The following is a 16,919-nucleotide window of genomic DNA, read 5'->3' as shown; positions in this document are numbered from 1 at the left end:
TTAAATTTATCTATTTGTTCATCCATTCAGAAGTGGAATACTTCTTTCCTAATAGGGGCACCATTGTTAACTGTCTGTAAGCAACAACTCATTGCTCCACATCACCTTTTGTTGCTTTTGTTTTGTTTTCTTAAATAATAAGAACATGAAAACTAACAGAAAAATACAATAAATGAATGGATACACAAAGCCACCCAGGGGGAATGTTAACACAGACATGTAAGATAGGTTGTAGCAGTTTATCTATCACAAACGCAAGTTAACAGAAAACAAGTGATCTCAAGGTAATTTCGGTAGATTGTACAATGCAACAGAGGGTATGTATCTAACAGCAATCACATAATCACACTGTGGCCATGAGCAGCCACATGACTACAGTGGGGAGGAAAAACTCCCTTTTAACAGGAAGAGACATTTGGCAGAACCAAGCTCAAGGAGGAGCAGCCACATGCTACAACTGGAGTTAATGACATGCATTTGACATGTAAATGTATTGGGTGTGACAAGAAGGAAATAGAGAAGGAATGCTCATTGTATCATAGGAAATCCCCTGCAAGCCTGAGGCTATAGCACAATAGCTAAGGGACATGATCCAGCCCAGCTTTCTTAAAAAGGAAAGATTCATATGCTCATTTCTAATCCTTGCCACTCCATCCTGCTCACTCTCGTTAAAAATCTTAATATCTTCAGCTCTGCCACTTCCAGCTTGGCCTCCTGTCTTTTTGTTAGTCCCACTCTCTCCAGACCATACATCATAGCAGATCTCAATACCATCTTGTAAACTTTCCCTCTTTTGCTGCCATCCTTCTGTCACAAATCACCCCTGACACTGCCTGCACTCACTTTTTCACCACTCTTTGTGGACCATCTGTTGCTTTTGGTGGTTGATCCCAGATAATTAAATTTATCCACCTTCATAACATCTATTTCTTGCACTTTCACTGTTACACCCGTCTCCCCCTCATTCCTCATTCCACATGTACTCTGTCTTGCTTCTACTTTTCACTCCACTTCTCTTCAGAGTAGAGCTGGGCGATATGAGATTTTTTCATATCACGATATGTTTTTTTCATTTCAGGCGATAACGATATCTATCACGATATAAGCCAAATAACTATATTTGTAAGATTTAAATGTGCCGTTGCTCACAAGTAAAATGTGAAATAATCAGCAGCTTGTTTTTATTTAAATATTTATTTCCCATAATAAGTTCAACAGGGTAGATGTACTTAAGGAACATGAGACTTTTTCAGATAAATAAAGGCAAATATTGCAAACTACACAAAAGGCAGCCGCTAAAGCGTTTAAGTTTCAAAATAGAACAAACGAAACAGACTAAATTGTCAATTCCACTTAGAAACAAAATATTAATTCTAAAAATAAATCTTAGTTTGTTTTACAGAAGAACAGACAAAATTGACTAACTTTTGTCAATATCAAATAAACTGAGAACTAAAAGGAAATTCTCAATCTCTCCTTGTTGTATAGCTTAGCTTTTCAAACAGTTTTAACAGTTACTTTAGTCTGACAAAAGCCGAATGACGCATTAGCGCTTCCAGTCAGAGACTGAGGCTACGTCCACACGTACACGGGTATTTTTGAAAACGGAGATTTTCCGTTTTCGTTTTAAAAAATAATCCCGTCCACACATAAAGGCAGAAATGAAGGAAAACGCTGCTATGAACACGCCAAAGCAGCAGGTGGCGCTAGATTCCTAACCGTGCAGAAATGTTGGCCAATCAGAAGTCTAGAAGCCTCGGTGGGAAAAAGTAAACAAAGCTGGGGCATAGAAGCAGAACCGAGTCGTATGTGTGGACGGACAGTAACTGTGTGTATATGTAAGCATTTAAACACTGCAGAGAGTAGAATTAACAGTAACAGTATTGTAGAAATTAATTTCACCGAAACAATAACGTGGCGCACAGTGTGACGCATGCACCAGTTTATTGTATTTCCAGACTTGCTTTCGGCACGCTACTCTGTTTTTTGTCAGACTTGAAATAGCCGAAATACCTTCACACTACGGAACTTCTATGGCTCTTCCGTTCGACAATCTCTCCGGCATTGGAACCATCATCTGTTTTCTCTTCGGTCATGCTCGGTTGATTTTTCTAGTCGGCACACTCATTTCCTCCATTATGCGCTGGCTCCATTACCCGCCGGCTGCTTCCCAAACAAACACACGTGCGGCTTGGTACTTGTGCTGTACGTAACGCGACGTGACGCTGCGGCTGTGATTGGTTCGGCTCTGCGCTACGATACTTGATTTGGATTGGCTGACCTTTTTTTTTTTTTTTTTTTTTTATATTAAGAGGACAAGAGCGGGAGGTCTATCGCGATAGCTTGATTTCTCTATCGAGTAAAAGTTATATCGCGATACATATCGTTATCGTTCTATCGCCCAGCTCTACTTCAGAGCATACCTCCACCTCTTAGGCTTTCTTTCTCTTCCTCACTACTCTCACAAGAGATCACAACATCATCTGTAAACACTGCAGTCCACAGAAACTCCTGCCTGACCTCATATATCAACCTGTCCATCACCACTGCACACAAGAAGGTGCTCAGAGCCTCTGTGCCTCCACCGAGGCACAGAGCAGCTCCTTTTGACCTCATTTACACCTCTTCATCAAGACTATCAAAGCAAGTTCAAATAATGCTTATCCAAGCTTTTATTTTGAAGAAAAGCTTTCCGGAAGACACGTCCCTATCGTGACGTTGCTGCAAGTGCGGAAGTAAATTAGCTGACATACCCACATGGTGGAAATGGCTGCTGATGGGGAAAAACAACAGGGCCACAGACCCGGCATATACAAACAAAAAAATAAAGGACACAAACATGGCAAGCACCGGACGAAAGGAGAAATTGAAAGGGAAAACAAAGGCAAGTCGCGTCCAGCTGCACAGCGTTAAACCTGGGGCTTACATGTGTGTTGTTAGCATGTAGCGGTTGCTTCTGCAAGTACACGTGTTGGGCTTTAAGTGCTCAATCCTTTCAGTACAGTATCTTATATCGTAGCACTTTTCTTTTAAAGGTATTTAGTGAAAGTCTGTATTCGCTTGCGAGCCTCGTTTGGTGTTTAACTGGAGATTGCCAATGAGCTTCAGCTATTTAAACGTGGTCCGGGGGTCTTCCAGATATCCAGTTACTGGAAAATCAGAGGACTTAACACTCTGTATTACACCGAGAAAGTTTATCATTAAAAACATTTTTGTTCTATTTAAATTCAAGCTCACATTCCGACTTGTACACGTTTTACACCTGATTTGAATGATCGTCAGATAGTAACACTACATGTCAAGCAGTACAGCAATGATAGTTTATGCTATAATTTAATGTTCATTTCATTTCATTCAACGTAAAGCAGTACACAAACACATTTGGACACCTTGTAGCTTAAACAAATATATTCAGGCAAAAGTCTTATATCTGTAAACAAACCTAAATTTTGTGGATTAGTGAATTTGTCGGCATTTTACATTTATTGGAATGTCTGAGATACAAAGTAACGTGGACACTTTAATAAAAAATTATTTGAGCACACGTGATTAACATACAGCCAGATGACGCAATCGTGCCCTAAAGAGTACACACAATAACCCCCACTGCTCAATAAAAGCCAGGAATGTTGATTTAAATGACTGAAGTGTCTGCACTGCAGTTAAACTGGATTCCAACAGAGGGCGCTCCACTAATGTGTGAGAATAAATGTATTATGTATTATGGCTGATGGATAATCATCCAGCCGGCTTGTGCTGTTATTCAACATCATATATGCTGTCAGACCTTAGCAGTGATGTGTCATTCATCAATATATCAGGTATAAATAAACCCCAGTCTCAAACTGGAAAAATATATTCACATATAAGGCAGTGTGGTAGTTAAAAACAACAAAGGAATGTTCGTCTCATTGTTGTTCATTGATGCTTGTATGTATTGCAGTGGTATCAAAGTTGGTTAGTAAAAATAGTTTAACATAAACAGAACAACATAATGAAAAATTATTTCAGTTAATTGATATTTATGATAATTATGAGTATGGATTTGTTCATAATTTGTCTTCAATATGAAATTCATTATTATTCATTCACTGATGCACATGTGTACTAATACTAAATGGTAAATGTCAGTCATTGTACAGTCTGTATTGTAATATGTTTTATCAGTTACATCTGCAGTAATGCATAATTGACAGTAGGCAATTGGCTTTAAAAGCTAAACAAGAATTTAAGTGGACTGTTTAATGTAAGTAATCTTTTTATTGGATTATCAGAGTATAGCACTACAGTCTTGTCTGCAGACTTTAGCCAGCGGGGACAACAGCAATTTTCTGGGGGCTCCTGGTGAAACCAGCATATCAGTTTCAACTACAAGTGGGATACAAATGAAAACCAGAAAACTCTTGGAACAAAAATGACTGTTTCTTGTCTATAGAGTCTGCTTTATCTCTTGTTATATAAGGTTTGACACATAGCTGTAAAAAATAAAATATTCTAACAAAGTATAGTGCCATTTCTACTGAATTCATTGACTATGAAACAAATCAGTACTGTGCATATAAAATTTAGTCCAGTTGTCTAATGTGTGGTCTTTTGCTTACTTTATTTATATCAGCATGACCCTCTGGGGGCGGGGAAGCTTTGTCTGCTGCAACAGCTGCGCTGTTGTGTTGACTTGAACTTCATTCTGCAGGTGTTTTTGATTGGTTGTCTTGCCAGCATATGTTTTAAAGCAGCAAAGATATTGTAAAAATCAAACGGCCGATGTTCACACACTGTTTTTGTATTTGCCGAGATTTACTGACATCTTAGACTTCAGCTGCTTTAACATTGTGCAGCAGAGTGGAGCATGATCCATATGTGTGTGTTAGAATAGAAGTTCTTTCTAAGCAGCAAGGTTGTGGGTTGTAGTAAGGCCTATATTAAAAGAATACTATACACATTGTATAAATTAATAAATAACTTGTGTTGCAATGTCTCACAGGCAGAGTGTCGGTGACAGTCCTTACCAAAAAACAGAGGAAGGAGCAAAAGAAGATGGACAGAAGGCACAAAGCCAACCAGCTGCGCAAGAATAAGAAAGACATGGTAATTTAAAATATCACATGATGGATCGCTGTTCTTAAATTCTTAATGTAACGAATCTGGAGTTGCTTGAGTTTCTTTCTCTCTTCCCAGGTCCTGACTGAAAAGCGACGTCTTGGCAGCAGGGATGGTCCTCCTCATTTGGTTGTTGTGGTGTCCCTACATGCTCAAGCCGATGCTGGAGCCATCACTAAGCTGCTTCGTGGAGAAGGCGCTGGGGGCATTGTACATCACGACCGGTGCATCAGTGGTGTCAGTGACAGTTTTGGGCTGATTCTGCCTCGTTTTAAACAGAGGTTCACCTTTCTAAGTCAGAGTACAGGTAAGCATTAGAAAAGAGATTTCCTTTGGGGAAAAAAAAGTGAGCCAGAAGCACAAGTAGTGTTGCTTCTGTGATATCTATTGATGTAATTTTAGTTTATCAAATGTAAAAGACATTACAATTTGAGAATTTTGTTCATAGAATAAGTAAACATCCCTGGTAATGCTGACACACTTGTGACATACTGTAGAATACCATAGAAGAATAAGAAGTTAAGTCAGATATGTTACTGTACTTTAGATACGATTTTTTTTATCTATTTATATTTTGTGTTGTAAAATTGATGTTGTGTTCAGTAAATGACATTCTAAAACAAATATTTTAAAAATGTACTCTGTTTTTTGTGTGTGTGTGTGTCTTTAACACTTCTGTAATCTCTTTTTATAGCTGACATGCACTCCCTACTGGATGTGACAAAGATTGCAGATAGCCTTGTATTTGTGTTGGATTCTACTGAAGGCTGGGACACCTATGGAGACTATTGTCTCTCTTGCGTCTTTGCTCAGGGTCTCCCCAGCTATGGTAATTATAAATCTTTCTTCCTTTTTTCTTTTTTAATTTAATTGACTTCGTTTCTGATGTGCCTCTACTAAGCCCTTGTCTCTCTCCCATATTCAACCTACATAGCACTGGTGTGTCAGGGTGTGTCTGAGCTCCCTGTGAAGAAGAGGGTTGAGTCCAGAAGAGCTTTGTCAAAGATCACAGAGGCCCGTTTTCCTGATGCTCGTCTCTTCCCGCTGGACTCCGAGCAAGATGCCACACTACTTCTCAGACACCTGGGGACTCAGAGACAGAGAAAGTTGGGTTTCCGCTCCAAACGGTCACATCTCATTGCTCAACATGTCACTTTTACACCCAACAACCCTGTTGATAGTACAAGTGGAGCCACTGGCCTGGGCACACTCTGTGTGTCCGGGTATGTCCGTGGCCGCCCTCTGCGGGTTGACAGACTGGTACACATCAGTGGTCATGGTGATTTTCAGCTCAGCCAGATTGATGCCCCAGTAGACCCTCTTCCTCTGAACTTAACAGTGTCCAGACCACTGAAGCCGAGCAAAGGAGGAGATGTTGACATGCAGGTAGTTGTTGCTGCTTTTTTTTAATACTTTAACTTTGCAAATGTACATGCAGACCTGATAGCGTACACTTTATTAAACAATAAATTATATAAATGACTTCATTTATTGCTCTACTGCATCACCAAAATTAAAATTTTTGGGGGAGTTTTACCTAGCTTTGGACTTTTTTGATAAGTTGTATTATGGATATTTGTTTCTCACTTGTGGACTCAGGCATGCATTTTCCACACTATACAAAGCATAGCTCCAAACTTGAAGCATGGAAACCTGTTTAAGTTAGGTAATCCATTACAACTGTCAGCATCTGTTTTTATCAGTGTAATATTACTGTTGCATAACAATTGGAATGTACCCCTGCTAAAACTCTGTGCATTTTCCCCACGCTGTTTTTAACCATTAAAACTAATTCAAAGTGAATATAATGAATGGTGGTCAGTTGGTTTAAATGCGAAGTGAAACTTTAACACCTTTAACTGTTTTGGAGTGTTAGTTGATATGGGTCACATTTACCTGCTCATTTGCGTTTCCCACAGGAAAATGAGGCCCCTGTGAGGGTGCTCATGAAAGCGGACCCATCCAACAGGGAGAGTCTGCAGGCAGAGGCTGAGGTGGATCCCATGGACGGAGAGCAGACATGGCCAACAGAATCAGAACTGCTGGAAGCTGAAGGTGAAGAAACAGAATTTATAGATAATGCTCTCAGAAAATGATGATGACTAAGATACAAAATGACAGATCTTGTGTTAGAACAGTCACACTTGATTTGAAGTTACAACTATATCACTTTATACTTTCAAGTAGTGGGAAACTGTCTGACTGATGTAAATATATGTAACTTAATTGACAGTTTTAATAGACACAACAAACCAGTTAAACAAAGACTTTGCTATAATGTTATTGATGTACAGTAAAAATTTGGATGGTTACACATAGCTGAAGCAATTCAGTCATTTCTAGTAAATAGAAATGAGTAATGTGCTTTTCTTGATGCAAGAGTATACAGTTTATCGTGCCAGGAAAACACAGGATTCAAAGTTGTTTTTTGATGTTTCTCTCTTTAGAAGCCAGGAAGAAAAAACGTGTAATGAAGGTCCCTAAAGGAACATCAGACTATCAGGCCACGTGGATTGTTGATGAAGGTGAGGAGGAGAATGGCGACATGGATGAAGAAAGTAGTGACAACGATGATGATGATGATGACATGATGGATGAAGCCATGGATAAAGAGGATGGGGAGATTGACTCTCAGGTACACATTTAAAGTAATTTTGACATAAGTCTTTAATGACACAGTGAAGCAGAAGATAAATAAAATGCAAATATCAGTTTAAATTTTCCTTTTTTAAAACTTTTCACAAAAAAGACGGGTATAAAGTTTATAATGATATGACAGCCTAGCCTTGTAAAATGCGATACACTGAAAAGTGGGCATTAATTGAAATGGACATAAATAGTATATATATTTTTTTAAATAAAGCTCAGGTCAGGATATAATCTAAGCCAGGGGTGGCCAACCCGCGGCTCTCGAGCCGCATGCGGCTCTTTGCCTGGTTTCATGCGGCTCTTACGTTCATATCAAAGTTTGTGTTTTGATTTTTTTTATGTTGTTGTTTTAAAATGTGCGCGTTCGCTTCGCTTGAGTTCAATACGGTATTTTCATCAAATGCGCATGTGTGTGAGATGAAAATACCGCAAAGTTTCCCAGTAGGAGCAAGTTCGCCCTTAAAATGGCAGGAAAAAAATGCACAGCAAAAAGAAAATATGAAGATGAACACAGGACGTTTTTAACAGAGTGGGAGAGTTTATATTTTTTTGTTGAACGCAATGGTAAGCCATTCTGCCTTATATGTCAGACGTCATTAGCACATTTCAAAGATTCAAATCTTCAGCGCCACTTCAGCTCACTCCATGCTAACATCGACCAGGAATTTCCAAAAGGGACTGAACTTCGCAAGTACGAGTTGGCCACTTTGAAAAGTCAGGCAGAAAAGCAGATACAGTTTTTCCAAAAATTTACGAAGCGGTCAGAGCTTCTTTGAGCTTTTGGATGCCGTGAAACTGTTTATGGAAAAGAAGGACAAGGACTATCCCGAGCTCTCGGACCTCAAGTGGATTATGGATCTGGCCTTTTTGGTCGACATGCTGTGTCACTTGGACAGACTGAACCTGACCCTGCAGGGTAAGTTAAAAATGCTCCCTGACCTAGTGCAAAGTGTGTTTGCGTTTGTCAACAAACTGAAGCTGTTCAAGACACATATTCAAAAGGGAGATTTAACGCATTTTCCCACTCTGCTAAAAGCCAGCGGGCAAGTCGCCAGTGCTGCCCTGAGTAAGCAAAGAGCCAGATATGCAACGCTGATTGAAAACTTGCACGAAAGCTTCGTGACCCGGTTCCATGATCTACAATTGAAAAGGCCACAGATTACGTTCCTCGTCGACCCATTTAATGCAGAGACCGGCTGTTTGAAAGTCCCGCTAGTCACAGATGAAGCTGCGGCTGAGTTGGAGATGATCGATCTTTGTGAAGAGGACCAATTGAAACCTGCTTTAAGGGAAGGGACCATTGAGTTCTGGAAAAGTGTGCCAATGGAAAAATACCCCAATGTCAAACGGGCTGCGCTTAAGATACTGTCAATGTTTGGGTCAACATACGTCTGCGAGTCTGTGTTTTCTACCCTAAAACATGTGAAATCAAAGCATCGATCTGTTCTGACTGACACACATGTGAAAGAATTGCTTCGAGTGACAACAACGGAATACAAGCCAGATTTAAAGAGGATTGTTCAAGGCAAGGAATGCCAGAAGTCCCACTAAACAACATGCATTATAAAAGTAAATGCTATTGTAGATTATTATATTTTTGTTTGTGGACTTGGTTGAACTGAGAGTTTGTGTGTGTGAGACAGTGCACACAATGTTCATTGTTGAAAATGACTGGCCTGTGGTTTTAGTACTGTAGGAGTCCATTTCTGTCATTAACATGTTGGTGTGTGACATTTACAATAAATCTGGCTGAGCAGAGATGTGTGTATTTTGTGTGTGTGTGTGTGTATGTGAGTGAGTGAGTGAGTGAGTGAGTGAGTGAGTGAGAGAGAGAGAGAGAGAGAGAGGAAAGGATGGGTGATGTTCATGTGTGCCCATGCGTATGATGTGGCTCTTTGCGGTAACACAGTAAAAAAAAAGTGGCTCTTGGTCTCTGACTGGTTGGCCACCCCTGATCTAAGCAGAGATGCTCAGACATCTCTTTGTTTAGCCAGCTCGTCTGTCTAGCTAGGTCTTGAGGTCTACTGGTTTGTTAACGAGGCGTTCCCAAGCCAGCCAAGATGTCTGTCCAGCTTGTCCTCAGTCTACCTTGGTCTCTTCCTGGGTTGGACATTCAACTCACCTAGGAAGCATGCAGGAGATATCCTAGGCTCATGCCCTCACCATGTCAGCTAGCTCTTTTCAATGGAGGGGAGAAGCAGCACGACTGTGAGTGACTCTGCTTTTCACCCTACCTTTAAGGCTGAGACCCCCTTTGGAGGAAACTAATTTCCCGTGCCTGTATCCCTGTTCTTACTGTTTCAGTAACTACAGCTTTGCCTTCCTGCTTAGCTCTCTTCGTAACAGCAGTCTGTTTCAGTGCAGATACTGCACTAATCCTCTTTCAACCTCTTGCTCAATTCTTCCCTGACTTGTGAGCAAGATTTAAAGATACTTGCTCTCAATGGGGCAGGTTCCTAACTTGGGGTGGACACGCCATGATTGAAGAAGTGCTCTGTTTCAAGCCATGAGGCCTGAGTAGGCTCAGACTAAAAAAAAAAAACAACACACGAGTCTGCCTACCTGTGGGCGCACCACCAAAAATTAAAGCTGGATAATTTACCACTGTGGTAAGAATAATAAAGCGTGCTTACATGCTAAAATTGAATAATTCAGAGAAGCCCTTAGTCCGTAGTATCATATTTAATAAAACGTTTAACAGCATTTTACTGCAAAACAAGGTACAGTAAGTTACCAATTACTTAGATAACAACGCTTTCCATGGAAAATACCAGAGACTCACTACAGGATTCAGATGACTTGATTACGACAGGTTTTTCATTCTAGTATGGATGATGTAGAGGGTTTGTGTGTCAGTGATTGTACAAATGTTGTTATATTTGGAATTTTTCTTTCATTTCTCATTTAGTAGTTTGACCAGAAGTTCAGCCAGAACATACCTTTTATGGTTATTTTGTTGCGCGGGGTCGTGTTGTCATAGCAACAGTGTACCGGTAGCTAAGGTCAGGCGGTGCAGTCCTGTGGAGGATGATGAGGATGGTAATTTGTGAAGAAGCAATAAAGTGTTGGCGGTTCCGGGGCTGAAGCGGTGCATACGTGACCCACAGGCAGTGCACCTCACTGCTGAGAGGCACTGTTTATTTTCTCAGTGTCTGACTCTGGCGTGTAGTGCCAGGCTGCTCACCACAACAATAGTGTTTGGAGCAGGAATCCCAAGAGAAGCCTCCTGTCTTCCTGTCTTGTGAACAGAACTTCCTGTCTGGACGAAGGGAGGGGTTGGCCATTTATTTATTTCCCACTCCGCTTGAAAAGAAGTCAGGGAAACTTTCCTTATGCAACAGGTTCATTACGATCTGTGATTGTTATTAGCATGCATTTGATGTCAAGGTTAGCGCACAGTCATACGTATCTAGACGAAGGTAACAATAGTGGAAAGGGTACTTCAAATGATAATGATTATTATTACTATTGCAGCAAGGATGTTGGAAAGGTTGTGTATCAGCCGCATGCTGAGAGCTTTCCGCTCTTGCGTCTGGCTTCTCCTGTAATTTGCCAGCCAAGGGAGCACAGCAAAGCATGTCTTCTTTGATGATTCATTTCCTTATCCAAATATGTTGCCCTTGGATGCTCAATTTCTAGATATTGTTTTAAGAGTGGATGTCTTGCACTGGAGAGTGTCTTTACGTAACACACTGAATTCAAATGTATGCAAAGCAGGGATTCCCATAGTTTGAATTCGGGCAATTGCTTATCCCATTCACACATACAAGGCCCCTCAGTGCTGTTTGTTTATTGTGGCGGAGTTGTTGGTTATGTTACATAAATATTTTCTATAATTAGGATCGTTTTGATGTCATTTGTTTTCCTGCCATTTGTGTCTGGTTATTGTTAATACTGGCAGCAACTAACAAAGTAAGTGTTTTGTAATAGTAGGACAACAATATTGTACATTACATTACAGCAAGAGAACATTATCCAGGAGTAAGGCTGGGCGATTTTGTTTTTTGGCTATATCATGATATATGATATATACCACGATATGTTTAACTAGCCTCCAAAAACAAATGTTATATTCAACCATATATATCATTCATACAGTCACTGTCTGTGGTCAACACAGACCTTTTTTTTTGTCGTATGGGATCACTTTGGCAAACGAAGACGCCAGTGTCATCTGCGTCATGGCTGGTTTATTTAGAGTTTTCTGTGGTGTGTGGGGAGATGTTGACATGCGGACTTTAAAACATTCTTCATTTTGCAATGGATGACTTCTCAGGTGGTGGAATAAATTTGTGGTGCTGCGACCTTTTGTGGCAATGGTTTTATGCCATGTTTTGCAAATTATGGCATTTTGTTTGACATGCTCCTTTTGAAAACCAAACCACTGCCAGTAAATGTTTCTCTTTGGAACTAGCTTGTCCGACTCGTCTTCAGTTACAGTCTCATTCATTTCCTCGTCTGAAACTCCGGCTGTCACCATATTTTTTTCTTATAAGGTAGAATATAAACACGCATGCTCAGCGCAGTGTGCCGTGCAGAAAACCTTCTGCTTTGGAGGGAGGATTAGTCATGCAGTCGCTCCAAAAAAACCTCTGAAAAGCTTAATATTGCCAGGGCAGTTCATACTCAATGGTTCCGATAGACCCATTTTAACCATCGTACGTGGAAAAACTTTTGATACATGAAGTATATTCAATATATCGCCCATGCCTACCCAGGACACTTGTTTAACTCAGTATATTAGGATTAGAAGCTCAGGGTTTTAAAAAGAGGGAGCCAGACTCACAGCTGGTAAAAGGTTATTTAAACATGTTTTCAGTGGTCTTGTAATTTGAAAATATAGTTTGTTTGTTATCTGAGTTATATCTACTATATAATGCTGAAATTTGGCCTTGGCACAGAAAATTCCATATAAAATTTTGTTTGGGTGGCAAAAATGTCAGAGACAGATGTCTTAAAGTCAAGGCCAACCAAACTAAAACTACTGTGAGGCTAGCCGTATTCCCCTTGTGGCCCATGACCTTCCTTCCTTCCTTGAATTAACCAATAGTGTTATCTCTGTCACTGCATTTGCTGTTAGTAAATGCCAAAGCATCAAAGCTTCTTCACTGATCACTAAAAATGAGTACAATGATTGTTGTGTTTATGGTCAGAGAGCAGCTTGCATTCTTTGTTCAAACCTCTTGTACTAAATTTGTCCTGTGTCCTCTCTGCCCAGGACCCAGGTTCATGCTGTGATTCAGAAGAGGAGGAGGAGGAAGAGGTGTGCTCCACAGAGCGAGCGGGTGCAGATCAGCGCTATGATGAACATATGGATGAAGCTGCCGAAGAAGAAGGCCTAAAACGCTACCGTGACGCTCGAGCCAATGAAATGTTCCCCGATGAGGTGGACACGCCCCTCGACACTCCAGCTAGAATCAGGTCAGTAGCGTTTCTTTTATGCTTTTTGTTTCTTTTACATTTCCTTTTGGGATGGAATATTTATTGTTTCCTGTTTGTTTGGGTTGCCGTCCTGTTCTCGCAGGTTCCAGCGTTACAGGGGGTTAAAAAGTTTCCGCTCGTCACCTTGGGACCCCATGGAAAACTTGCCCCTCGACTATTCGCGTATATTCCAGTTCCAGAGCTTTGAACGCACTCGCCGCCGCATATTGGCTGAGGCTGCAGCTGAGGAGGATGGAGCCATGGTAAAGTAGACAACAGTAGTTGTCTTCAGCTGTAAATGCTCTCATGTTTAACCATGATTTTTGGCTTCACTCACTCTGCTGTCCTCCACGTTTCAGGATGGCTGGTATGTGACCCTGCACATCATTGATGTGCCTTTTTCTGTGATGGAGAGTGTCCAGTCAGGCAAACCTCTGGTTCTCGTGTCTCTCTTGCCCCATGAACAGAAGGTATTCACATCTGAAAATGTTTCCTTTTCGTAAGAAAAGCTGCACCAGCTACACAGAATAATTTTTGCTGACCTCATGTTTTTTTCTTCTGTGCATAGATGTCAGTCATGCATGTTTTGGTGCAGAGACACCCCAGTAACACAGAACCGATCAAATCTAAAGAGGAGCTTGTGTTCCATTGTGGATTTCGGAGATTCCGAGCCTCTCCCATCTTCTCTCAACACACATCAGGTAGAAAACCTGCTGAATTCATCCAGTACATTCATCAGAACAAATGGCAGTAGTGATCCTACATAAACAAACTTAAATCAAACGCATTGCCAGAGATGTATCAATTCAGGGCTAAGGGCTTGTAACGTCCAACTTCCTGCATTCTTGACTGACCGGTAACTGACTGATCAGTCTAACTAACATATCGTTTATTGTTTGGCTATAGCTATCAAGAAGAGATAAAGCTTGCCAAACTAAGTCACAAACCGCCATAATGTTTGTAACAACAAACCAAATCAAACAGTTAAATCGCCCTCACCGAGCTGAACATGGGCATTTTAAATAAGCTAACAAAGTAACGTGGTTAAAGCGAAAACTATCCAGAGTTTAGAGCTAGCCGCAAGCTAGCAGCCTCGGTATGAGCAAAAGATCCAACCAGTTATGACGAAAATTATGGAGATGAGAGAAAAGGATATCCTGTTATCTGGTGAGTTTATAAACACTTGAAAATTATACAAGAACCTGACATTTGCTTTGTTATATAAATATGTTGTACCTGCTTCTGTTTGCCAAGGTAAAATATGTCAGATAAAGGTGGATGTACAGCAGGTCGTTTTGCCTCTTTGCAAAAGCAGAGCACTTTATTTTCACTTGTTTCACTGAGAGAAGTTCCTGTAACTTACTGCAGTTGAGGGCAAAAATCGGTTAAAAAATACAACAACAAAAAAAATCAGATATCATAACCAGCCAACATGCAGACTAAATGCAGTGTTTTAACATCTGGTTCATATTACAAGTAAATCTTGTAATATTGAAACACACCTGGTGCTAATCTAGTATCTATTATTCCACGAATTTAGTTATGATGGGTCACCTGGAACTCGGTGGGTTCATTGTACCACTTGATTTTTTTTTATTTTTTATGATGTTGAGACGGCGTCCTTAAACAGAACCACCTCTATGCATTTGCATTACGGGAGTGCTATTACTGTAATATTTGTTGTTATAATGCTATGCTGTGTTCTTTTGAAAAAAAATGTATAAAAAGGTATCATCCAGTAAAAAACATAAACGTAACCTTTTTATTATTAAAATAACCTTTTCATTATTATTATCATTAGTATTATTATTATTATTATTGACATTTTAATTAAGATGTGTCGATCTTAAGCTGAAAAAGTCAGAAACTGAAAAATGTCTTTCCACCATGTAAGGTCGACTTTCGGTTCTTTACAAAACAAGAACTGTTAATCAAGTTACTTTATTAGTATAATGATCTTAAAAGCTACTTCTGGAAACAAGATATCTGTTGGATATATTATTATTATTACTATTATTATTATTATTATTATTAATAATAAAATCTTTTTTTTTCCCCTCCACCTTTTTTTCTAGCTGACAAGCATAAGATGGAGCGCTTCCTCAGACCAGATGCCCCCATTGTAGTGTCACTGTATGCCCCCATCACCTTCCCCCCTTCAGGAGTCCTGCTTTTTAAGCAAAGGAATGATGGTGAGATGGAAAGTCCTGTTTACGTCAACACGAGTAAATTGAATTAGTGGCCTGGCTGCCCTCAAGTTAAACTTTAGACCATTCATCCTGTTGGTGGTTTTGATTAATTATCCACTTAAGCAAATTCTGTACTGGCCTTTGAGCACGTGTTCTTCTTACTGTGTCTTTCTAGGCATCCAGGACCTTGTGGCTACAGGCAGTCTGCTCAGTTGTGACCCTCAGCGTGTTGTGCTGAAGAGGATTGTTCTGAGTGGACACCCATTCAAAATTAACAGGCGCTCTGCTGTTGTTCGTTACATGTTCTTTAACAGGGGTGAGAGGACGTTCTCATACTGTTATTACTGTCACTGCAGACATAATTCCTAATTTTTTCATTAAAATTTTCTTGACTTTCTTTTACAGATGATATCATGTGGTTCAAGCCAGTGGAGCTGCGAACAAAATGGGGTCGGAGAGGTCACATCAAGGAGGCCTTAGGTGAGAAAATTTAAGAATAAAACCCTGTGTCTGTGTCTCTGTGCCTTATTCGCTGTGGATTCTCACTGCCATTTCTTATTTTTCAGGAACACACGGTCACATGAAATGCGTGTTTGACAATCAGCTACGCTCTCAAGACACTGTGCTGATGAATTTGTACAAGAGAGTGTATCCTCGGTGGACGTATGACCCCTATGTGCCCGCGCCTTTAACTTGGGTGAAGAGAGAAGGCACTGTGGAAATGGAAGACTTGGATATGGAATAGTGGAGGGACAGAATGACAAGCCATGTAATAACAGAAACATCCAAGTGGTTTCAGGACACTTTAAAAGAGTGGAATGCGTATTAAATAAATCTATTTTGATCCAAAGTTAAGCTTTCTTGTTCCATTTTGCATCCAAGCCTCAAACATGCTGCAGAGTTTGTTTTGACCACTAGATGGCAGGAATGGATAAGTATTAATAAAGCTTCCTACGTGTTTGTAGAGCATCTCACTTTTTCTTTTTTCCTAAATGGGTAAAAAAGATTTGAGTCACTGCCTCTAAACAAATAGTTGAGTTGCACTGAGTGCTTTATGATTAAACAAATCTGAGAGCTGGTACCACGACGACTGGGTGAGTTCAGTAATTTAACATTAGGCATGTATCGAGCTCATTACATGGGCAACTCTTTGAAGTCATGCATGTGTGGCTTAATGCCTACGCACATTAAAATGTAGAAAGCTAGGACGAAATTATGTATTGATAATGACCGAGATACGTGAGGAACTTTAATCATGGAAAGAGAACTCCCAAGTCGCACTTTTAAGGAAACGTTCTTTTCTGTAATCGCTTAATGAAATGCTGTTTAAGATTTGGAAAAATCACAGCTTTGAGCATTATTTATGTTATCTTTTATCATACACATGCCTCAGTATAGTTTACTTAAAAAATATAGGCTGAAGAACTAATAAATGACTTGAATTTTAGCACAGAGTGAAACAACAATGGTGCAAAATAGAAGACGAATTGCCACCATTACATGAGTGAGAAGCCAAAAGGTTGATTGATCTCCACAAAATTCACTCTTGCTACACTTTCC

General features: G+C 40.1%; 1 protein-coding gene across 1 annotated transcript; it reads left to right on the top strand.

Moving 5' to 3' along the window:
• The first annotated feature begins 2,725 nt into the window (after nucleotides 1-2,725).
• On the top strand, nucleotides 2,726-16,209 carry tsr1 (TSR1 ribosome maturation factor). Its single transcript, XM_080889710.1, has 15 exons — nucleotides 2,726-2,888; nucleotides 4,989-5,088; nucleotides 5,179-5,407; nucleotides 5,795-5,929; nucleotides 6,035-6,486; nucleotides 7,020-7,155; nucleotides 7,548-7,735; nucleotides 12,968-13,170; nucleotides 13,274-13,433; nucleotides 13,530-13,640; nucleotides 13,739-13,871; nucleotides 15,246-15,362; nucleotides 15,535-15,675; nucleotides 15,765-15,839; nucleotides 15,926-16,209. Exons 1-15 carry the CDS (start codon nucleotides 2,758-2,760, stop codon nucleotides 16,102-16,104), a joined length of 2,490 nt encoding a protein of 829 aa, XP_080745836.1. The 5' UTR covers nucleotides 2,726-2,757; the 3' UTR covers nucleotides 16,105-16,209.
• Nucleotides 16,210-16,919: the final 710 nt, after the last annotated feature.

Source organism: Rhamphochromis sp. 'chilingali' (assembly GCF_963969265.1).
Source record: "Rhamphochromis sp. 'chilingali' genome assembly, chromosome: 8".
NCBI lineage: Eukaryota > Metazoa > Chordata > Actinopteri > Cichliformes > Cichlidae > Rhamphochromis > Rhamphochromis sp. 'chilingali'.
The sequence above is the reverse complement of the archived record's forward strand: the minus strand, read 5'-3'. Positions and strand labels throughout refer to the sequence as shown.